This window comes from Balearica regulorum, chromosome 12 (assembly GCF_011004875.1).
Source record: "Balearica regulorum gibbericeps isolate bBalReg1 chromosome 12, bBalReg1.pri, whole genome shotgun sequence".
Lineage (NCBI taxonomy): Eukaryota > Metazoa > Chordata > Aves > Gruiformes > Gruidae > Balearica > Balearica regulorum.
The window spans coordinates 17,432,297-17,457,407 of record NC_046195.1 but is presented as its reverse complement, the minus strand read 5'-3'; the positions used below and the strand labels follow the sequence as shown (position 1 = coordinate 17,457,407).

The window sequence follows — 25,111 nt, the reverse complement described above, 5'->3', positions numbered from 1 at the left end:
GGCAGGGGAAAGCGTGGGTGGGATTAAGCAAGGGCCAGAGCCACTCAGATCAACACTGCTGCAATTCTGCTTCTGTGTTGTGAACCCACGTTGTTTCTCCATGTAGGAGAGAGGGTCAGAGGCTACTTAAAGTAACACTGGGCCAGAGAGGTGAAGGCACATGGCTACAGCCTTTTGGCACTACTGTGCTGTAAGGTTTGTGCGTATGAGAGGGCACCACGCTACGGCGTCGTATGCTGGAATAACACAGGAAGCATCCTTGGATGCTGAGAGGCAGACATAACAGCATAGCCCTTGTAACTCTTTGAATGACTCACTGCCCATTTCTCTTCGCAGTAATTTTTGAGTTTAAAAAGCCAACCAAAACCACCAGGGAGTTATCGAGACAAGCTCCAGACATTTGAATATTTGCCTTTAGGTTGCAAGTGAGTGCACAATGAATAGAAGCAGCATTTTAAATAATCACACATTTGGGTGTGAAAATGAGTATTTTCGCATTAATAAAACAACCAACAAAAATGAAACCCTTGGGGTGTGAAATAACCCCAGAACAAAATAAATAAATAAATAGTCAGTTTATGTGAAAATAGCACCAAAAAGTCATTTTCACACAACTCCAGTTATAACCTTGTTAGGCTCAAATGTAAATGACACATTAAGAATATATTTAACTATTCACTCCCTAGAATGGTACAATGGTCCCTTAGCCATAGTTAGCTTTTTTACACCAAACTTGGAAGCAGAAGTTGGGGAGCAGTTCATAGACAACCAGCCAATGGGAATTTCATGCTGTCCAAATTCAGAGGGATAAAGAAACCACTTTAGATAAAGCGATATTCCAGGGCAAGCCTACTCTTGCTACCCAGAGCTGCAAGGAAGATCATCTGTCAGCTCTATCTGCATCATGCTGACTTCATTTACACGTCTTCGATTGAGCTTAGAAATGTGGTGATAATGCAGTTTAACCAACACAACATAACTTCTGCTGCAGCCACCAAACAGACTAAAAAAAAAAGACAGAAACTACCAGTTCCTAGGATGTAACGACAATTGCATGCATATTCTTACCTAGCACTCATGCTAAAATCACCCCTAGACAATGGCATTTTCAATTTATAACACAAAATATGCCCAACAAGGAAAAGGCAGAGACAGACCGGGATTAGAAAGCCTTGTAAATGAAATAAAGTTATTAGAGACTAAAACAGGCTAGCAACTGTCCTAGCAGTATACACTGCAATATGTGTGCAGAATCATTGAAAATCCTGGAAATCTGTCAACATTTTCTCTTTGTTATTATTGTTTTGTTCTGGAAACCTGCAGTCTAAACACATCTACAGGATGATTAGGTCACTGGTTAAGCAAGAAAGCACCAGACAAATGAAGTACGACAAACAGGATTTTTCAAATTATTTAGGTTTTGGAGTGCTGTTTATGCTTTCTGAAGTCAGCACCTCACAAAAGACTGTTGGAAGCAGTAAGAGAGTTCATAGTCCATCAAGATGACAGTCACTGGTCCATATTTATTAGGAAACAGCAACTGTCGTACAGAAAGCTATATTTGAGCATTACCATATTTGTGGAAGATGTAAAAAATGATCCTAAATACATCTTCCACTAAACACACTTTCCCCATCTGTGCAAGGTTCCAACACCCAGATAATTTTTCTCCATCCTCCTCAGGTATTGTTCCTTTCTGATTTCTTTTGGGACTCAACGTATTATGCTGCTTGAAAACAGGATTTGGCTACCCATGGTTCAAAATCACAGCTCAGAAGCTTTTGCTTGAATTAAAAATAAAATATCCTGCCTGTTTCTGGCATTTTTTTTTTCCTAAAACCAGTCGTGAAACTTCCATTCCTTCAAGGCCTTTTTCTTCTTTCTTTCTTAGCTGATTACAGCACTGTGGGTGGACCAAAACTAGTCTTCAGCCTCTGGGAAAGAATTAACTCCATCAAAATGAATTTACAACTGAGAATTAATTATATAATCAGTGTGTTACTTCAAATCTTCCTTGCATATTCTGATTTAAGAAACCTTCATTTCTACATTAATTGCCTGAACTAAAACACAAAAGGGGTCTTACAAAAGATTAAGCATGTCAGGGGCAGAAAAAAAAAAAAAACCCAAAACAAAACACCAAACGTACAACAGCCAGCAAATTCAGAAATTAAATCTTTTGTGTCCAGCTATCATACATCAACTTAAACTTGTAAATGAAGGCACCAAATCTCTGCCGTGATGAAAGAAAGGTGCTTCTAGATTTTTCTGTTTCTGAAATATGTAACAGTTAATAAACAGGACATGTAAACACACTTAAAGGATTACTAGAGCTCTGTGATCTTCCTTTACTTCCCTACAACATTATGCCGCTCCCAGTCATTCAGGGACACTTGCAAAAGAGACCGTCACACGTCCACAAAATTAATGATGAAGACTTTGGAAGTGTGTAAAATATGGGGCACACACAACTGAAAACTTAGGCTCAAGCCTAAGTTCTAAATACTTGCTTGCTTGAATTTCATATAAAACACTCGCACAAAAAGAAATCTTGCAGACAACTTTCAAACAAGTGGTATTCATCAGCAGATTTTTAGCATGCCAAGGGAAACTCAATATATAAAAGCTGAAGAACACTTGGGGGCAAGGATGAGGAAAAGGGGAGGAGAAAAAATAAATTGGTATTAATGCAAAAGGAGAAAAAAAACACGATACAGGCAACTAAGGAATGAAAATCTTGAATATCTTCATGAATTTGAAGAGTTAGTCTGCTTAACCTTGGGCCTAAATTTCAGGATTAGCTTTTTTACAGAAGCTATCTCATTATGCCACTGCTGATACAAGTACATTAGGGCAATGTTTTACTGGGATTTATCCCACACACCAGATACAAAATCACAGTGTATCAGCAACAAACAAGACTGATGGAAAGGGGAAAGAAAGGAAAAAAGCTCAGGCATGCATGCTGTTTTGCTCCACTACTATTCTGGGTTTTTAATAGTTCTGTAGTTATTTAGAGAAAAGCAGACTTTGCCAAAGTTGGATTTCACTTGCAACTTGCTCTGTGTCAGACTACAGAACTCCAACCTTACTGGTGTGTCCAGCAAAATCTGTGCCAAACAACATCTTAAAGGCCAAAAGAGTCGTAGATGAAGAACTTCAGAAACCAAAAAGATTTTATTGAGTATAAACAGTAGACCACTGGCCTCTATTGTCTGCAGGGAACGGTTCACTAACAGCTTCAGTCTAGCAGCAGAACGAAGCTCCTGTGGGAGGTGGTAGCCATGGAGTGACAGACAGTCTCTTGGTAGCTAAAACGAATTCCGGGCAGAGCTTTGAAAATAGTCACCACAGCAACCTTGAACTGGATCCTGCCTTTGGTGGGAGCCACAGGCGGCTGAAAGGATCCCAGCAATCTGCCTTGCTGAGTCACTGTCTTGCCCTGTGCCACAATGTCTGCTGCGTGTGGAGGAGAGGACGGCTGACAAACGCTGAGCGATTGCCTCGTGCAGTCCCAAAACTGTGCATCACAGGATCTTTTTGTTTATTAACACCATGCTGCAAATGTGCCTGCTTGGCTGTGGAAATTTAGCGAATCTGAGTGTACTTGAAATAATTACCAAATAGAGGAAATGCAACACATACAGGTCAATTTATGCTCTCAGTTAAAAAGGTGTGAAATCTGGAATAATTCCACCAGAGCCAATAGAATCACTTCAGATTGATATGAAGGAGAGCACCATCGGCCTTAAAGGACACATTTTAAAAGTGATGGCACATCATCCTGCAGCTAGGGCTGGGGGAACACTGGCTAAAAGGCAGAAGGCGACTGCTTCACACCTTGTTCAGCAATGCTTACACCTTCTTGGCTTACATTGTTGACGAATCTCAACTGCGCACAGAGGAGCAGCAAAAGTCTCCTAAGCCCAACCCAAGAAAAAGCTTATGTGGAGAGGCTTAGGTCATAACTCTGTTGCTTTCTCTCTACACAGGCGTGAAAATGCAGGGGGTTAAAGAGGCATTTTCTGTACTTGCTCACGTTTTCATAGACATGTAAAGTAACACAAAGTCTGGTGGCATTGCTTCAAGTTTTAAAGCAATACTGGTAGTCACAACAAAATAAAGCACCATTCAGGTGCGGAATGTGTGCATAAGAAGACACAAGAAAGAAGCCTGAATGGAGATTAAAAAGTCATCAGTCATCTTCGATTTAAAAAAGGGAAGGGGAAAGAAAACAACTGTGGTCAAAATAAGTGCTTTCTCCTGGAAATACACGAGACCCAAGAACAATCACATGGTGATTAGACTTAAACTACTGGATCATCATCTATAATCTAGGTAATGACCTTTAGTAATTTGGGGTATAGGAGAAAGATAGATCTATTCATAAATCTGCCCGATTCAAAAGAAATTTTAACAACATTTTAAATAGTTGGAATTTTTATGGGACAAGAATTCCCTGAGGTTTATGTGTTCGGTTCAGTGACCTGACTAGTGCTACTTAATATTCCTGCATAGATTTAGAGAAGTTACAGTGTGGACTTACCTACCTCCAGGGCACGAGGCACTATTTTAGAGTGCCATAAGGTTTCTATGTGAGGACAGCCATACCACAGCCCCCAGGATGTCTAAAAGTCCTCTGCAAGTCTCTCCTTTCAATTCCTCTCTCCCATCACACCTAAACCTATGAATGGGTGGGTCACGATGCTGGGACAAGGATTGTGCCAATTTATGGGATACCTATGGATAAGAGCAGTCCTAAACAATGCTGCAGTGTAAATAAGAAATAACAACAGACCATTTATCTTCCAGTTTCTTGTACACAGGAGGTTCCCAAACAAAGAGCAAAGCACAACCAGAGCAATCCCTGCACTCTGTCTTAACCAGAAGTTGATTAGGTTAATATGAAGCTTAGAGAAAACTTACAGAAGCTATAATTGTGTCTTAAGTGATACCTGGAATCTTATATTCCACTTTAGTCAAGACGGTTGCAAGACCAGATGATTACGTGTGCTTAGAAGCGTCCCATCCTCCAGCTTTGCACCGAGCATAGCTCAGGCAAGTAGCAGAATCTGTCCCTTAGGCTTCTCCATCACTAATGTATTCATGGTCTGTGCATAGACTCATTAGGAAGCAGTGAGAGAGGAGCCACAAAGACCCAACTGAAGAAAGAACAACAATTTAAGGGAGTCCACACCTATACAAAACCACACCTTCTGGGGTTTTTTAGGACATGATCTTGCCATAATTTTGTGGAGAAGGTGGGTGTTCCTTGTTAGTCTGAACATACCCTCTGTATCATGAGGTATTTTCAAGTCTTTACCATTATTTCTCTTCAGCAATCTTAATGGGAGATGTTGAAATATGATATTGCAATTGTTATATTGAAGAGAAAAAGAAAAACTAACGAAATTATTTATACTTCCAGGGAAGAAAACAATGAGATTATATTGTCTTGAATGACCTTTCCTAAGTATGGGGATATAGCATCTTACACAATAGACTCTTGGTTCATGTTTCAATTACTGACCTTTACTGTGGAGTAAATTAATGCAATTTTCATCGTAATCCACCCGTACAAATAAGATCCATACGGAAGGTTTCCACATGCTGAATCTAACTCAAATGGAAAATGTCAGCTGTTTGCTACTGGATGAATTTGACTTTAATTCATTTGGCTGGAGTCTTTTTGAACTGTGCTCATAAAACTTTGTATATTTTTGGGTACCTATTTTTGACAGAGAATTTCCTACACTAGAAACATGGAATTTTTCTTCTTTGGAGATTTTGTTTCCCCCAATTATCTTTTTTCCAATACATGAGATACTAAACATTTCTTGGAAGTTGCCAAATAACTTGGCTAAAAGCTAAACTGTCATCCAATCCTTCCCTATTACATCCCACTAGCCAAGTAGGGCTACGTTGGCTCACCACTGGATAGGAACCCTCCAAGAAAAGAAAAAAACCAAACCAAACAAACAAACAAAAACCCCACAAAAAACCAAAAAAGGAATTGTTGTTGCTTTAGTTTTGTCTCTGATTTTCTTTTGAATTAATTACCAGCCCTGGAAAGAGTAGTAATTCAAGTTTTGTCTGTTTTGTAGGAGATGCAAGCTTTTATCCAGGTAACAAAATCATGAGCAGACTCCAAAACTCTTTCCAGTCCCATTGAATGATACACTCATTCAACAAGGTAACTGTCTGCTCTTGAAGCTCTACAGTTGTTGTGAAAAAAGAAAAAAAAAAAGTAAAATAAATAGAAATGGTCAATGATCAGACAGCTTACATTGAGCTGCATGTAACTTGTCTATACCTTTCTGCTGGCGGGAGAAAGATGTTTCAGTGATGTAATTTAAAAACAACTCTTATTCAGACAGTCTGACAGACCCCAGAGCTGACACGACACAGCCTGAACTCTATGTCCAAGATGGCACGAATCCGAGAAGGCATTCATCCACCAAACAGCTTGTGCCAAAGGGACAGAGCTCTCTTATCTTTTACAGTCCTCCATGCTGGTATTTGGGGAGGGGAGGGGGGCGGGAAAAAGGGGGAGTTGGCAATTAAGCCCTGTCATTTAAGACAGATAGTTTAGGTGGAGGGAGTTAATCTGCTCTTGGGTTTTTGAACTAAGTGTCTGTGTATTTATAATTTGTAAACAGTTCATCTCTGAGAGGGTGTGTTACAATTCCCAGAAGCATGGTCTGTTATGTCTAACATGCAGCAGAACCCAGAAAGGCTATGTGTGTGAGTATTTTGATACAGCAGGATGATAGGAAACAGAAACAGTGACCTCGTATACCACAACCCAACTAGCAGATTTCAACTTTAGGAGCTCTTGTATTAGAGGGGGAAAAAAAAAATACACAGACTTCTTTTTAAAGTATAGTTTTCTGTTTAAATGTTGACATTGCCATAAGATAATGTCATAAAACTACATTTTTCTTACACTCCCTAGAGAGCATCGGCCACCCTCAGACTTGGAAAAGTCACTTAGAATAACCTAATGTACTAAAGATGCAAGTCATCACAGTGCAAGCATGGTCCATCACTGATGCAGGGGGGATCTACCCAGCACAGGACCAAGACATTAAGGCAATGCTGCACAGCACATGACATGGGACATGTTGTGGCTGGCAATTCTCTCTCCTGTAATTCTGTGTCAGAATTCCATAGACCCATAACACTATTATATCAATTAATACAAGTTATGAATTATTATTGCTGTAATGTTGGGATATAAAGTGTTATCCTGATGAGAAAGCCTGCTGGAAGTGTCTACTGTAAGTAGCTTTAGCCATTTCTACTAGCTCTACATTTCAGAGTCACAGCGCATGAAAAAGAGATAGAGGACATGATGATTACAAAATGGTAGGGCCAAATCATCAGCAGCTCAACATTGACTCTCCGGAGTCTTCCCAAACCTGTGTACTTGGTTAAAAGAAACCAAGAAAGAAAATGACAGTGAAGTTGTTTAGTGGGGGGGGGGGGGGGGGGGGGGGTGCAGCAAAAATGCAAAGTGATTTAATCCATATTTAAGTGACTCAGTTGTATTTATAGAGTGAAGCAAAGTCATTGGTGTTATATCTAGGGTAAACCTGACCTAGAATATTTTGGCTTTATAACAATTAATCCGTTGCTTAGCACAGGAAACAGAGGATTAAATACCTATTGAATAAATTTTTACTTTTTTTTCCCCACCTCAGCACTTGCAAATGAAAAAGAGGAATATTAAAAAAAGAAGAAAGTAAATGGGATTGGTTCCAGCAAATAAGTTACACCTTTAGTCATCACTCAAATAAGATGTAGGGTCAACATTTACAGGTATTTAGCTTTGGGTACCCACAAAATAGAAATTACTGACTTTTAGAGATACACAGTATTCCTTTGAAAAGGATGCAACTTTCATTTAGCAGCTTCTGATGAGTTCCAGATACTGATCCATTTAGTTGACCAATTTTACAATGCAAACAGTGAATTATAAATGAGAACATTTAAATAATTATTGTGTGTTGCAAGAAACCTGTAATTCAACTAGATTGTCTAAAGTTCACTTTATAACTTTGATGAATTTCTGGTTGCTCATTAAAATATAACCACCACAGAAGAGCAGGTTAAATTTAAATAACTATTCCCATCAATTAGTCTGCTAGGCTTCAATTCTAGTGTCTGTGACTGAGAAGAGTTAAGGTGCACTTGCTAACTGTGGTATTGATTTACTTCTCAATGATCAACAATTTCACTGTGAAAGTCTTAAAACATAGAATATTCAAGAAGGGGCTTATTAACTTAGCATGCAATTTGAAAGTTTCACATTGCCTTGTGAACATTTTCTTCCTAACAGCTAATGTTCCTTTGCATGCTGTTGCTCGTTAAATAATTCCTCACCTTTTAGCTTTAGAGTATTTATAGATTATCAGATCCTCCTTCACTTACTTATGTTTTTTCAAGCTGTATACATTAAGTTCTCTTAATCTTTCTTCATATGTCATGCCCTCTAATCCTTTTATCATTTGTCACTGTGGTTTGATAAACTTAAAAAAAAATGAATTTTTCATAGTAGAATGAATAAGTATGCTCCAATAAAATAAGAAACAGGCCTTGCCAATTCCAATTCTTTCCACATTTCAGCCGATGAACTAAAATCATATTTTTCCTCAGGCTTTGAAAGAAATATTGAGAAAATTCTAACAAGTCCTCCACAAATTACACCAATTGTGGCCTACAGAAATGGAAATGCCAAATCATTTGGGGAAAGCCACTAGTACCAAATGTCATCCAGCACTCAAAATGGAGGTGATGGGGGATTTTACATACTCGTACATGTCTCTGCACCTCGTCCACCCATACACACACCTATAAGTGCACATACATGAACAAGCGTCTGTTATGACTTCAAGCACAAACTGGGGACCGCTCAGATTGAATTAGTGTTTGGAGGACTCACGTAGGTAACCCCACTGTTGAACGTTATACAAACCAATCTTTTCATACTTTCAAATTTGCCAATCGGCAAACTGGTAACAAATTTTTTCCCAGTTAATACAGATAATAAATTAAAATCTCGTAGAGATAGGATGGTGGGTTTGTGCTCTCCCACGTTCCTTCTGATTCTAGCTAACACAATTGTGAGATATGCTTACCTTATCATCTTCATCGTCATCTTCATCCAAGCCCACAAGCTCCTGCAAAAGCAGATGTCCATATTACAAAACGCTACACTTATTTTTCAGTGACAGGCAATGCTCAGAAAGCTTATGATACTCCCACAACATTTCATTACACAGTTTTCTCCCACTTCTATTGCAAGTCATCAAAAAACCCGGCCACTTTCACCTTTCAGAAATAATGTTTTGTATTCAAGGACTTTTCCTTTTTTTTCCGTGATGTCCTGAACAAAGCATGCAATACCTTATACAAATTTTAAGTCTAAATAAAGCATTAGCGGCTGTGTCCAGTAGTTTGAAGGCAACAGGCTTTCAAATTCATTGCCAACTTTTAGTGTCTGTAAACAGCTTTGTTCTTAGTCTGACAAATGAACCAGCCATTATGTCAAGGCTGAGGACTCTCTACTCAACTTGTTCCATCCTCACTGCTACAATGACTGCTCCCTCCCTTTAGGGCCATTACTGAAACATTAGACTTTAGAAAATACATTAGTATGAACATAATCAATCTCACGAATCACAGTCAGATTCTATGCAGCATTATTTCCTCCCTTTAACTTCTATGCTGACAGGTAGGGGAGAAAACAAAAGGCTTGGCTAAGGCTTGAAATTGGGAGCACTTGGCTTTCAATTCAGGTATTTAATAAGATGAGCCTTTAACAGGGTCCTCTGAGGGGTTTTTTGTTATTTAATAGGTACATTTGAATCCATATACTACAAGTTTAAATACAGCAAACATGCAAAGCATGTGAAGAATCACAATAAGAGATGTTTTGGATTTGGGTTTTTTAGGAGGGGGGTCGGGTGTTTTTGTTTTGGGGCTGGGTTTTGGTGGGGTTTTTTTTTTGTTTCCCCGCCCTCCCCAGAAAAGCATCTAGTATGCAGAAGGTACTGAGAGCTCAGATACCCAGATTTATTCTTTGGCTGTCTGGAATACCCTGAGCAGCTGAATTAACACTGATCATGGTTTACGTTTCTATAGAAGCTCCCCATCTGTAAATCATAAACCATTTTACCAATATGCACGAATTCAGTCTCCTGGCAACTGGATCATGTGTACAAGGTTAATACTCTTATTCCCATTTTATAGCACAGAAATCAGAGAGAATTTGAGGTCTGCTTTTGCAAAGGCTGTTGCTCTCATTCCCCTATATACATGCAATGTACATGCTGGCACGCAAAAACCAAAGGTAGTGCATATGCAGCCAAGGTCTGAAGAAGCAAAAAACAAATGACTGCATAAAAAGCAACGGTATTTTGAAGAAAACCTTTTCTCATCTGCAGGACAGATTTGACTAGGGATAGCACCCGATTGCCTGTTTTTGACCTACAGATGGTTAGAATCATAGACACACATAAAAAAGAAATCAGGTAATATTAAAGGCACTTTGACTACTTGTTCCATATGATCCCAATCCTGCAAAGCACTTAGGCAGATGTGTAACTTTGCTTATGCAAAATGCACCCCTGAATTTCACGGCATCGTGTTGCTTGCAGGATGCATGTGACCGGAAAAAGGCCAACTTTCTGGTGGACCTCTCTTCAGTATTACTACAATTAACTTGTATTTTCAGATAGAGCCTTTTTGTAGCATCCACCTGAACGAAGTACTGCTTAATTCTGCCGACTTATGTGACACTCTCCTCACTTAAACATGCAACAAACTCACCATAGGATGAATGATGGGTGCTGGAAAGTATTCCCCATGCATTTTTTCCTGGGTAAGTTATTATTTTATATCATCTTTTGTATTGAAAACAAAACCACCTGTTTGACTGGGATTCTCCCACATGGGAAGTTCTCATTTTCTTGATGAAATAAAGTCCTCACTGAAGACACACAATATCTCTCTACATTATTCTGGACTTGGCTGAAATTGGACCAAAAGCATTTCTTTCACTATTTCTTCTCAAATCAAGTCTATGTCCTGGTCTGGATAATGCAACTTTCCCTATTTTCTAACAATCTTTCCACATGGGAATGGGTGAAAACTGAACTAGGAGCAACTTTTCTCACTAAAATTAATAAACTAACTATTGACCTTTTTAATTCTAGGATATTATTTCTTTGTATAAAATCCGCTTGACTTGTTTGGGTAAAGGTATTCTTCATGGGTACAAATGTCAATCATCTATATCAAAAGTTAGAAGGAAGCTATAATTCGGTCTGTATTTCATTGCTGTACTTATTACACATTTAGAAACAGAGTATTATGGACATCCATGAATTTACTCTCATTTCTAACTGCAATTACCATTGCTATGTAAGTAAAGACAATGGTCAACATCAAACAGTATTTCATACCCCAACAGTAGCACTTGGCCACACACGTTGTAATGACTTTTGTATTCAAATCTATTTCTTTTTTTTTTTTTTTTTTTTTTTCCCCTGCCAGATCAAGTTAAAAAAATCAAAGGCTAAATTTCGGGGGGGGGGGGGGGGAAGCAATTGTCATTTAAAAGTGTGGGGTGGGAAGGAGGAATAAGGGCTTCTTAAAGTCTCAGATCACAGGATAAGGTTTAAAAACAACTGACTTCTCTTTCAGCTTCTATTGACTTTCCTCTTCTGTGAATCGTGAATCATCAGCGTGATGCAAAGCGTAAGAGCAGTAGCGGCATGGGTTTTAGGAACTTGTCGCTTTGTAAGTCCTTCTTAATTCAACTTAGTTAAAAGCTTTTGTAGTTACTTAGTAAGTGAAATCCCTCCTCCTACACATTCTCGTCTTCTCCTACTACTCTGAATGGTTTATTGCTTGAATTGAATCATGAAAATCAAGAGGCTTGAGGTTTCTTTTCAGTAACTTTGAAATAAAAATGCTGTTTAGCTACACAACTAGCTTAATACCATTAAAATGCATGACATTTTGCTCAAGGGCAAATTCAAGCTGGGGCTGCCAGAAATGTTACTGCCATTTTACTTGCCTGGGCATCTTGGGTGTTGTTGACCTTCCCTGTTGTGACGAGGGAGAAGTTGTATGCAAAGAGCACCAGAAGAGCCAGGGGCACCATGTACAGTTCCACGCTCCAGACAGTGACCACAAATACCTGGGAGAAATAAAGCAGCAGAAGGGAATACATACCAGTGTTTAAAGAGAAAGACGTATAAAGAAAGCCTTTCAGTCATTACCCCTATATACATTCATCCTTGAATCTCTGTTAACTTCATTCATATTATTATTTTGGCAAAGAAAATCTGCTCGCAAAGTGTGCTCTCTTTCTATTCTGTCTGAATCCATTAGGCTGCCATTTGTTAGCTTCTCCTCCCCTGTATCTGGGGAAGTACAAGGCCAGGAGCATAAGGTTAGCCTGAAGGCTTTATTCACTCCTTCCTGGGACCCCCTCAAGCCTGAAAGCCCTTTGTCCTTAGTGCTAGTGCATAACAGACCCACTTACAGAGGTAAACCTGCTCCACTTCATCAGACCCTAATTGCCAGGGGTCTTTCACAGGCTAGAGGAGAGTTCCTTCCTCTTGTGCAACAGCAGCCATCCAGTTCCCTCATCACTCCACGAGGGATGATCAGCAAATGCAGCTTCACCATTAATCCACCTGTGTTCTTGGCAGAGCAGCACAGAGAAAGGACCATCACCATCCAGGAGGCAAGGCCTTAGGTTGCATGTGATGTATTATTTTGGAAAGGGATCCAGTAAGCCTGGTCTCCGTTCCCATACCCTTGACATTTTTCAGAGCAGCATATTCTCATTTCACTGGTTGCTTGGAGTGTCTCTGCCCAGAAAGAGTATGAGTGTGTGTGTTTGGAGTGGCATCTGACAAAATCTGCTAATAGCAGAACCAGAAGCCATTGAAGTTCTGTTCTGCAAATCAGATCAGCAAAACACGTAACTAACATGATGGAGATTTAAAAAGCACTTAGGATTTTTCAAAAAGAAATTATACCAAGCCAAACTGCAATCCTGTCTTAGAAGTACCAACGATACCTGAACAGACTCCAAACCTGGAGTGGTTGGCAACGCAAAGTTAATAAACTAAATCCAGTACTGCCATAAAATGCATGTTGTGATCCCATTTCCTTTTCTACTCATACGTAGTGTTTCCAGAAGAACTGCCTAATGCTGGTAGTAACTTGAAGCTATTTTAAACGATCTCCTTTAAAGACAAGGCACAAACACATTTATCTGATTCTTTTCCCCACCAAAGCAACCTGGAATGATCAGAAACAAAAATCGCCTTTTAGAATAACACAGGTAGATGAAAATGAATTAATGTATCTCAAACTGCAATGAAGGGAAAACTCTATGGGCGATCAGAAAGCTAAATCTCTACCTCCCTTCATCCTTGGCCCGTCAGACACTACATATAAAGGCAATGCTGGCACTTGCAGAATGGGATATTTATGGCAATGCATTTTGTATTATGGACCTGAAAGTCTAACCACACTGTACCAAAGCAGCACTTCCCACTGCATTCAGTGTGGTGAGAATTTATACCCCTACAAAACAGCAGCTGTTGTAACTTTTCAACAAAAGGCTTGTCTGACATCAGACAAACGGCCAGTTAATATCTACCAGGGGCCAAACATAAACCAAGAAACAATGACTGTATCCATAACCCTGCCCAAACAGCAGTTGCATTTTCTAGAGTGAACCTGATTTTATGTTAGCTGTTGCTATGCAAGGAATTAGACTGTCATCCTGTTCTTGGCATTTGTAGTCCAGTAAAACAATCTTTGAGATATATTCATTTATAAAATGGGCTGACATCCAAACAATATATCCCCATAATATTGATTTGCAGCATAGGAACATCGAAGAGGATTTGGTTTTGATTTTTTCTTCTTTTTGATCCTGCTTTTCAGCATACTAAAAAATTAAAAGTGATAATGATTCCAACAGCCACATTTCATATGGAAGCAAGGCAACAGAAACACAAGAATCCTGGCTAAAAAGGCATGGTACTTTATCTGTCTTACAGGAGTCTTGCATAGCTTTAGTTAATAAAGACTTCAAAAATTGTGATACTCCAAGCTAAAAAGTCTTCCACGAATGAAAAGTTCTAACCCGGACAAGTTCCTCTGAAGCTATTCCAACTCTCTTGGCTGAATGTCTACTTACTTTGTAAGACAAAGTGAAGGTGATACCAGCTCGTGTCCTACCTCAAATGTCACTTTAAAGAACAAGGACCTGTTATTGTACATATCAATACAGATATCTATCTCAGGTACACCTAGACAGACAAAAATAGATACACACATATAAATCTACATCTGATCGTTATGTAAACTCCTTCATGGAAATTCATATTGCCCGGTATTAATTCAAAACATTTGCTTCAGCCTGTTGGAGGAGGTTGCATTTACATCATCTCCCTGGGGTATTAGCAAGCTCAGTCTCCTCAACGCAGCAAAAAGACTCCACTGGCAGTCAGCTAGGCAAAGTCCTACAGGAGTCAATGAAGCTCTTGAAGAACCTCTCGTCATTCATTCAGTTGCAGGACTTGAACCAATTTTAGTGCATCTGTCACCATCCTATATGAACATCACTCTGCTCAGTTGCAAGTATAATACAACCTTGCAATCACAGGTCATTCAGGCAAGATACAAAATCAAGACCTTGGTGATTTTAGATCCAACAGTACATTTTGTGTATTATTAAGTTTCAGACCTTAAATAAAACTTAAGACTTAATTGCAAAATCTCACTGTAGTCTCAATTGATAGCTGAGGCATACTGTCACTTCCTTCCTAATGCTGACTGGTTAATCAGTTGCTGAGTTATAACTCAGCGATGCTTTGATAGAGCTCCCACATCTCCTTAAGAAGAGTTGCTTTACTGCTACCGCCGCAGCAGAGGGAACTTTCATTACTGTGACACAAACACAGACACAAGACAAATTGATTTAGCTATTCGGAAATTATTTAGCCTCGGAGGTATGAAAATGATTGCTGTGAACATACAGTACATAATAAAAGTTCAGAGGGTGTTTATAAAGCGAATAGAAATATTTCTGCATTCTAACAGCCTTTTGAGTAGTTCTGCAGCATCAGCTTTCAAAGCAGTTCCCAAACAGGCCCATGTCCTGTTTTATCAACTCTCATGCAAGCTCCCTGACGCTGACTACAGCATCAGCAGACCTGTGATATGGACACCACCCCTCCTCCCACTTCGCCCCCCAAATTACAAGGTTCTCAATCATGCATGGTTTTATTTTGTCCCCAGTAATACCTTATGCCTGGGAGAAGCTCCAGCATTAGCATCCCTAAATTATTTTCTTAGCAATACCTTTTGCCAAAACTCAAGAATGTATACAATGGCCATTGCAAGGAACAATACCTTCTCGATTCTTTGTAGTCCCTAGTCTGTCTTTTGCCTAATACATAGGCTGGTAAGGGAAGTCATTAACAGGTTCAGATCATTTGCTCAATATCACAGAATTGCTCAAAATCACAGAATCCAAGCCCCTGTTTCAAATAATCCAGTTTTAACAAAATCATAAGTTTTTCAATGTTTCACATCATCGTTAGACAAAGTTCTGTCAGACATAATCCATTACATCATTGACACCTTTTCTGCTGGGCTTCAGATTATGCATGAGAGAAGTTAAAAGGATGGAAGGCAATTTCTAAAAGTCAAATAAGTGGAAGTTAGCTTTCTGTGTTACTTCTTTTAATGCAATTTGAGAGTATAAAAGCCTATTATGGAACTGAGCAATTTAATTCACAGCATTATAAAACAATGATCAAAATAAAACCAGAAATGGGATAGACATATCTAGAGGGAAAAAAAGAAAAAAAAAAAAAGAGCTCTTGAAACTAATATTTAGACTAGAGTTTTACCTAGAAGAGAACAGCAATATCACAGCCTTGGAGAAAGGACCACTTGATTTCAGCTGATTAATGTGTTGCTATTTCAAAGGGCCTAATAACTACAAGTTAAAGCTCTGGAGGTTTGGAAGCCGTTTCATCTGAAAATCATTGAAGAGGGGTCCAACTGTTCCTGTCAAGAAGCATGGAGTTTGAACAACCATGAGAGTGGCCCTTTTGACAGCAGTACAAAAGATGAGAGAAGGCAGTCTCAACTGAAAGTAAAAACAAACCCTTAGAAACACGTTTCAAATCTGGTTTTTCTGCCCCTCTGGTTCCAATTTAGGATCTGACTATTAAGAACAGATTTTAGACGGGTGTCTACTAAAGTATGCCCATAAAACATTTGTCACCAGCAAACCCACAGTCATGGGATAGAACAGTTTTAAGAGGTTTGGAAACCTAGCGTTAGATAGGATTTTCTGTATAATTTTTCTACACAGTAATTATCATTTTTTTAACTCTGAAAAACAGGCTTTTTTTGACCTGGTAAGTCTTTGTGGAGAAGCAAAAGATGCTGTATTGTGGGACAGAATAATTCTTGGAAATCAACAGTGATGGGGAGAAGGAGTGGGATACATTCCATCAGATGGAAAAAATAAAAGTGAAAGGAGATTAAATGCATGCAAGGAACCTATGGTAAAAGGTTATTTTCTCAGCCAGTGTAGGCTCCAATGCTAATGAAATGCCTCATCAGCAGAGCTGTGAAAAATATTATTCAAAACTCCAAGTTTCAAAACCACACACAATTTAACCGAACTCTAAACTACTAACAGCTTCATCAAAAGTTTCCTTGCAATTTATAAACACGGTCTATGCAATTCATGAAATCAGGAGAAAAACTTGAGCTGATGCTGCTGTAAATGTCCAAGTTATGTTTGGAACTAAACCAAAACACTGATTTTGATCGAGACACAATGATGTGATTCCCCTTTATTTACAGGAGAGAGGAATTACAGACTTCTAACTTATCTCTGGGTTATGTAGCCTGAAGTTGCCATGTATGCACAAATAGACTCTATCTATAAAAGAGGAGAAATTTCTGCAGCTAAGTATTCAGGGACAAACTCCCTAGCATTATTATGGTTTTTGGTTTTTTTTAAGTTTTCAGTCCCTCTGCCCCAAACAAAATACAGGATATTAGCCAATAACGTAAGATACTGGCTCCCCAAAAGGGCATTCAAATCCCTTGGAGGCAATAAGCCTGTCAACAACAAATTATTCCTGACAGATACTTATTCCTGCCCTTAGAAAGGGAGAGTAAGAGAGGAGAGAATGAACACACTCGCATAGAGCAGGGCATTCGTGCATATGTGTACATATATCTGTATATACAGAGGTATCTTTTCCAGATACAGGCAATAGGTATGTGTGAACACAGTGGTGTTGAGCCCCTGCCAAAAGAAATCAGGGTACACGGTGTGGGCTCAAACTGATATAAGTGCAGTAATGAGGCTGGCGCTCTTGGGCTGGCTTGTGCATTGGACTAGTGAGAATATTAAAAAAAAGAAATCTATAACAATTATGGAAATTAGTCTAACACAGCCCCACCCCAAGGTATGGCAAATAAAGGTTGAGGCAGTTACGTAGCATGTGTTTCCCACTAAAGTTCCTCTCCCAAAGATATCTTTTTTCTTTAAGAATAGATCCTCTGTATTCCAGAATTGCTCTTACTAACACTCTCCTTCCCACATCCGCATGATGCTCTCTCACCATGCCGTGCTCAGCTGAGAGCGCTCCTAGAGCCACTTCAGAGCCACCAAGCTGGAGCTGAAGGAGGGGTCAGTTAAGAGCAGAGTCACTCCCTCATTGCAATGCAATAACAAAGAACTTGGCAGGGAGAGAAATTATACTTAAATAAACCGGCACTGTCAGAAGAAACCTATTTACTTTAGATTCAAGTTGATTTTTGCGTCCCCAGCAAAAGAACACAGAGCATCTCAACAGCGGTATGAAACGTACACTGTATTGAACTGCAATGACCAAAATCAAAAATGACCTGAAGAAACAGAGGTCTTTAAATATTTATGCCACATTACAAATTATCTGTGCGTTGCTCCACACATCAGCATACAAGTTACTAATTTTTTAAGGGTGTATCACAGGCAAAAAGCTTAGCCCGTCTATCTACATAAGCTCTCTCTTGCAAGGGCAAACAGAATTGGAATCCAAAACCAAAGACAGACACACACACAAAAAAAACCCAATCTAAACACCTCAAAGCCAAACCAAAACATCAAATTGTGCCTCAAAATAACGCCATCTGTATTACATGCATGACTGCACAGAATTGAGAAGTAGGAATAAAGGATATGTTTGTACAGTTTGCTACAACGCAGAACTACCGGATTTTTTTCAGAAGACGCTTTGGGTGACAGAAACAACATGGCCACATTTGCCCACCTCAGTTGTCTGTGTAGGCTGACACAGCTGCAAAACCATGTCCTGCTGCCATACCCACATGTCCCATCCCTGCTTGTCCCAGCTGCAGCTTCCTGAGAAAGTGGCCCAGGATCAGGTTAAGAGGGAGAAAAACCCGAGACACCCAACTTGTGCTTGACAACTTACATTACATGTGAGGATGCAACAAGGAAAAGGAGTGATAGAATAAAGCCTTCAAAGGGAGGAGACAGGAGGATAGGAATTATAGTCATCAGTCACAATTTTAACACCAGTTTGAAACATTCAAAAAGAAAAGAAAAAACCCGATGTCCCCCACTTCCAACAAACTAGGACATAAGACAACCAACAAAAATTCAGAAGACCATCCAAAAAAATCTCATACTGTTTAGGTCAATATGTGTTAGGGCTTTTTTTTTTGTCACTGTCTGGTTTAGACTTTTCGGGGGGATCTCATTTTTTGCTGCTGCTAGGAAGTAGAAACTCATTTGTGTTTTAAATGAAAGCTGTGATTCACGTGCAATCACTGGACTCTAAGAACTGGCACTTTAAGAAAATTCTGCAAAATTAAGTTACTCTGCAAAAGGCCCAGCAAAATCAGAAGAGTTGACAATATTACAATCTGTTCTCCACCATCCTCATGGGACGCTGCCATCATAACTTCATCAAGGAAGGTTAGGATGCTACACTTAAGACTGCAAACACTTACGAAATGTCCGCGCACTGATCCTGAATTACTTTGGTCATTAACGTGTTCAATGTATTTATTTTTTATTCATAACAATGCTTGGAATCAGAGAGAGATAAACAATGAGAAAATAAAAATCAAACCAACTAAAAAGTGAGGGTTTTCCTTTATTTTGGTTACATTAGTGAGATTAGCCAGCCTAGGAATTTAAAAACAAGATCTTTCAAGATCTTCCTCTAATGAGGGCTCAGGGAAGAGTCACTTGGTTCAAGTTTATTTCACTGAACTTATCACCTGTTAAGTTTATAAGTTAAAATTTATATATTGCATTCCAGATATTTGAAGATTATCTGTCAAATTGGTGTGGATGACAATTTTCAACACAAAAAGGTGTGTGTTGTGTGCAGGGGTGTTGTCTTTGTCCTTTAAGACGCATACATTGAGACCCCAAAGCCTAACAGCCCACCACAAATCTAACAGGGAGACTCTATACAGTTTGCTTGTGGCTGATACTTTCGCTTTATCCCTAAAACCCCCAAAAAGGTTAATCAAAACAAAACCGACTACAACACCACAAGTTTTGGGTTCTATATTTTTGTAGATACAACAGCTTTAGAGTAAAACACTTCAAATCCTTTTAGGCTGCAGACACTGAAGAAATAGCTGTTTGCTAGCATGCTGACTGGTCTAATTTTTCCCTCATGCTTTTATCTAACATATTTTACATTTCCTGTGCCAAGCAAAATACAGTTAAGACCCTCAAGCAATAAAGCTGAAAATTGAAAAAACAGGGAAAAAATATTACAACAGTTTTCTATCTTTTGGGGTAATCCGCTGGGAGTGGGTCAGGGGAATAAATCTGCATGTTATTTCTACAGGGGTAACTATCACAAAGTCAATGGGGGAAGATCCTAAAACAAAGGAGGGGTGGCATGCCAAAAAAAGAAAAAAAAAAAGAAAAGAAAAGAAATCTGTTGGTTTATATCATAGCTAAATTAAATGATCATTTTTATCTCTAATGTTTTGGTTTGTTTATCAGCAGGGTCATAGTTTTGGAATTACTCTTATATAGAAAGTTATGATCTACTTGCAGGGAAGACAGGCATTATGCAAGTTAAAAGCTTGATCTTATAGTAAATAATTCTTCCAAAAAGTGTCAGAAAAAAATATCTGTGCTATTTAAAAGGAGGCAAAAATGTAGGTTAATTTTATTTATTCTGGATAAGGTGAACACCTTAAAAGGGTCATGAAAAAATTTATCATTAGCTGAGCTGATAAATGTCCACTTACTTTGGAGACGTATTTGTTAACATTGTGAGAAACATTAGCAGCGAGGGTCAGATGGTGATGTAATTGTACAGTGAGTGGAAAGAGTATTGGGTGGAAGTGTTCTTTAACTTTGGGCTCTCAACATTGGGTAACAATTGGTAGCAAATGGGAGGCTTAAACAATATGTTTAAACTACTTTAATGACTTCCTCCTTCATGTTCATAGTGTATATTAGAGCTGAGTGAGTAAAGGAAAAACAGCACTCTGATAAAGCAAGTATGTTTAATTAAACTTAATTCAGTGATCAGTGGCAAGAGGATTGCACATAAGGTTACTTCCCTGGCAGTCTCCAACTAGTGCATTAAAAAAAAAAAAAAAAAAAAAAAAGATATTTCAGTAAACCCACATCAATGAGAAATAGATGCTCGTACACACTAATGCTGCTAAACTGTCTGGTGACCTCTCTTCCGAAACCTCCAGTCATAAAGAAATGTTTTCAGACTGAAACAGAGCAGGAGCAGCAAACAATTTAAAAAAAATAAAAATAAAGAAAAAATCCCATTAAACCCAGATCACAAAACCATAAATCTAAAAACACCTATAAAGCACATATGAAGCAGTAAAATTACATCCTTTCAGGCAAAGAATTTTAGATTACTCTCTTTCCTTACGCTGTACATGGGATTCCCCTCCACAGCCCTGTGCCAGAGCCCAGAAGGTCTCTTCATCTACCAGAGACCCATTTCCCACAGTCAAGAGAAAAGGCAAAATTGTAACTGAACCCCAGCCCTCCCCACATCGACGCACACACTGGACACTGAGAACAGCGATTACAACACACTTAAACAATTTCAGCAGGTTCATAATCTGCAGTGTGACAAAATTGCTGCATTACAGAACAAATGCATGAAGATAACTGGGAGACTCACTGTAATTATACCCTAAATATGTGACTATTGTAAGCTAGCAACAACAGCAGCAACACAAAAAAAAATTCCTAAGTATTGACAGCATGACTATGCAATAGAGATTTTCCACTAGCAGACCTATAGCATCTTGCTTTCCAAAATACAGAACAATCTAAACAAAAAAAAAAAAGTTACAAGACTCTTGCAATTTCAGGCAGCTGTTCAGGTAAAACTAAAGCCAGAAGATTGTTTATTTTAATAAAGCTATTATATGTGCAGCTCCAAATTAGGAATGGCAGGAGACTAGGGGATGCCTAAAACATCACCACCTGTTTGCCCTGAAAATCAATTAAAGTCACACTATCACAGCAATCCCTTCTTAGCTAATAAAAGTTATACAGCTTCAACGTGCGACTTTAGGTGCTTGGTGGGAATGTGCCTGAAATCTAAATCCTTAGTCTCACGTTACTTCGATACTAAACACAACTCTGAACTAACCACTGTAAAACTTGCTTTTTTGGGGGTTAGAGAAGGTGTTGAGGGAAAAAGAGAGCCCAAACTGCTGTTTTGATGCAGCGGATTGAACTAATATTCAGTAAATTCTAGCAATCCAGCCAAGAACATTATATAGAGTTTTAAGTAGGAGAAAACTGAAGTCCTTTATGACACATGCCTGTTCAACATATTCTGTGCTGCAGAACAGATCCAACTTTACAAGTTGAAAGCAAGGGCAGTAGAGACATCCCAAGTGTTTTAGTAATTAAACGAATATGCATAATGAACCATATGCCCAAAGGGCCTGTTCTTCATGTGGGCCAGATTTTTGTTTGAATTTTTAATTTTTATATACAGATGAAACATTTCATGTAATATAGCAACAGTGCAAAGGAACATGCTATGCAGGAAGGGAAGGAGGAACTACCCATGTGAGAACGATCAGAATACACTTGATGAATTCTGCTCCTCAATTTCCGATTCAGAGCCAAGAGGGCTTTTTTTTATAAAAAAAAAAAAAAAAAGAAAAATCCTTTTCTCCTTTGAACAGCTGTATTAGTCATCTGCTCAAAGTCTAGAAAAGAGGCATTAAATACATGTATATTTATATAGGTCATATTTATACATTTATATGTGTGAAATGGATTATATACACCAACACATTTAGATGCTGCAAGACTAGCAAAAACACAGACGCTATCAAATTAAAAACCTTCTGATCCACCAGAAAAAAATAACTACAGGATGGCTCTCTGTTCGGCAGGACCTGTCGTGTTGTGTGAGCTGCAGTGAAACAGGACACACTCACATTCGTCTGTGAAACAGAAACGGACATTTTTAAAAAGACGGGTCAAATTCCACGCTCGTTACAATAACATTACCCTACTGTGAATGTGAGGACACCAATGCCTTGTAGCAGAAATATTAAATCTTCCAAATTCTCCTGGGGTTCAGCCGTGCTGCTTCTTTCCCGGTAACATTCACCTTTTTTTCATCCCTTGCTCTTAAAGTGCTTTTTCCAAGCAAAAGCAGCATCCTTTGCAAATATAAACCATTATAATAGGTTAGTCCTCTAAACCAGCACCAAAACTATTTGGTGCTGATGTTCAAATAGCTAGACTGCACAGTAACAATCTGGTTCTTTTAAGTGGTTCTGATCCATTGGACAAATTTCTAGTTTGCTTCGTAAAACCAGCGACGGGGGTCAGGTACTTGTCAGTGCGGACATACTGGTTAAGCAAGGAAAAACTTTCCTGCATGAGCTTCACCAGATAGCTGAGTCTTTTTTTTTTTTTTAAATACATGATTTCGGCTCTATGAACCAAGAGAAATCAAATCTTTATCAGACTTAGTAAGGGAAAGGAAAAATTTGGGGTAAATAGCAAAGCGTGCCTCGCAGTAGCTCAGACTGGGCACCGCACTTAGATAAATAAGCAGTACTACATAAAATAGCAGCGGCTGTTACATGCACTGACTCCGTACCACAGAAATGAGGTGGGGAAGCACCAGCCATCCTCTAAGGGATGCAGACAATAATCTGCTCCACTTCAGAATTAAAAGGGTGACTTTTCATCAAACTTGGCAAGTTAAACTTTTCATGGGACTTCGGGAGTTCCCATCACCAAATGTAAACAGTAAGGCATGTAAGAGCAATCTGGTCCCCAACCCTTAAAGTATGTAAAAGCTGAAATAACGAAGTTGTATATAATGACATTCATGGCTCTCAGTCCTAATTCAGGGTTCATGCTTTTGACACTGCCTGGTTTATGTGATCTAGTGGTCTCCATGGAAAGACAGATAAACTTCAACGGCTGTCAGAAGACAAAAAATTGACAAGGAGCATCACCTTTCCTGACTGTTTAAATCCTTTAAGGAAGTGTTGGAGCAATTAGAGAGGGAGTCTAATCTTTGCAGAGTGCATTAACACTCTCCGACCTCCCAGACAATAGATCAGACCTCAGACACATAATGCTTCCCTAAGGCTTTTTAACCAGAGCATTTGATCTCATAGTCACTCTGTATGCGTTACTATAGGTATCAGCGTGTAAGACAGTATTCATTGGGCACTAAAGGACCACTATCTCTGCTAGGATTCATACAACTTTTAAAAGAGAAAGCAGGGAAGCCATTGCAATGCATGCTGTTACAGAAGTACTACTTCCCCGAAAAAAATTAAAACAATCCAGAGTAGCTCTGCAAAATGTCTTCATTTTTATTAATCTCATATTTCCTTTCTACCGCCACTGTATATTTCCCAGCTTTGAAACATAAATCTATTTTTAAAAAAGCATAGATTAGGTTTTTTATTCATAGAAACACTTATCTTATAATAATTTCAAAATACTTCATTTCTTAACCCCCGTGGAGGGACTTGAGGGAAAGGGAATTAGAAAGACAGGTCTAGTTTATTAAGGAAATTGAAATATATCATTGCAAATAATTTTCCCAAATGTGTACATGGAAGTATCTGGGGAAGTTTTCTTAACTGCTAGAACAAGTCATCATCTAATTCCTGATGGGCATGTTCAGTAATAAAAAAAAAAAAAGAAAAAAGCTAATATCACTGTATCAATTATGCATTCCCCATTTGATATTCTAAACATTTTAAGAAAATTTGCTTAGTGCATTTTATTAATGGAATTAGACTTCCTTGCCATGATGTTTTGACAGAGGCCACATCTCTCTCAGTTCTCATATGGAAAATACATAATGGGGGTTTTAAGACCAGCTAACTGGATTCCCACCCACTGCTAAATAACGGGTGCTGCATTCTCATTAAGCAGTGTTTTATTTCCCCCCGTGTGATGTATTTGAGGTACAGTGCTAGCTAACAATACTTTACATGAATCTATGAATACTTTGTATTCATAGCTGCAGGATTTTATTTTACTTTTCTAGACCTAGAAAAAGTGCCTTTTGTGAAGTACCTGCATTACACACAGTTTTTGCTGCTGTTTAAATGTATATCTCAAATTTGTCAAGCCAAGTGCATCACAAATGACAAAAAGGTCACATATACCTAGTATATTTAAAAAACAAACAAGCCTTCAAAGTCAAAGTGTAATGCAGTTATTTCTAATCTGAACAAACAATAGACTACATCTAATGAAAGTTGACAATTGGCTTTGATACAGAGCTGTGCAGCTCCTCTGTTCCATTAAAAGATGAAAGCTGAAGGAAAGTACAGAAGACAGCGACTTCTCCCAAAAAGCAAGTAGAAAGTTCTGAACCTGAGCTAGTAGAGTAGATAAAGGCTGTTTTAGTGGAGACTTTTGCTCACATATGACACTCATCTGTCAGTTAACATGCTGACTTTATATGGGCTAAAATAAATCGGCATATTAGACTAGTACAAAACACTGCTTTTTAAA

At 38.7% G+C, this 25,111-nt stretch overlaps 1 protein-coding gene across 13 annotated transcripts in view; it reads right to left on the bottom strand.

The window, feature by feature from the left end:
• Nucleotides 1-25,111, bottom strand: part of MCTP2 (multiple C2 and transmembrane domain containing 2) — a 121,504-nt gene that overhangs the window by 10,452 nt on the left and 85,941 nt on the right. For all 13 annotated transcript variants that reach the window (XM_075764207.1, XM_075764206.1, XM_075764211.1 and 10 more), the window contains 2 exons: nucleotides 12,086-12,208; nucleotides 9,141-9,182 (listed from right to left, as the gene is read on the bottom strand). In XM_075764207.1, coding sequence (XP_075620322.1) covers nucleotides 9,141-9,182; nucleotides 12,086-12,208 — 165 coding nt within the window. The remainder of the gene's footprint in view (nucleotides 1-9,140; nucleotides 9,183-12,085; nucleotides 12,209-25,111) is intronic.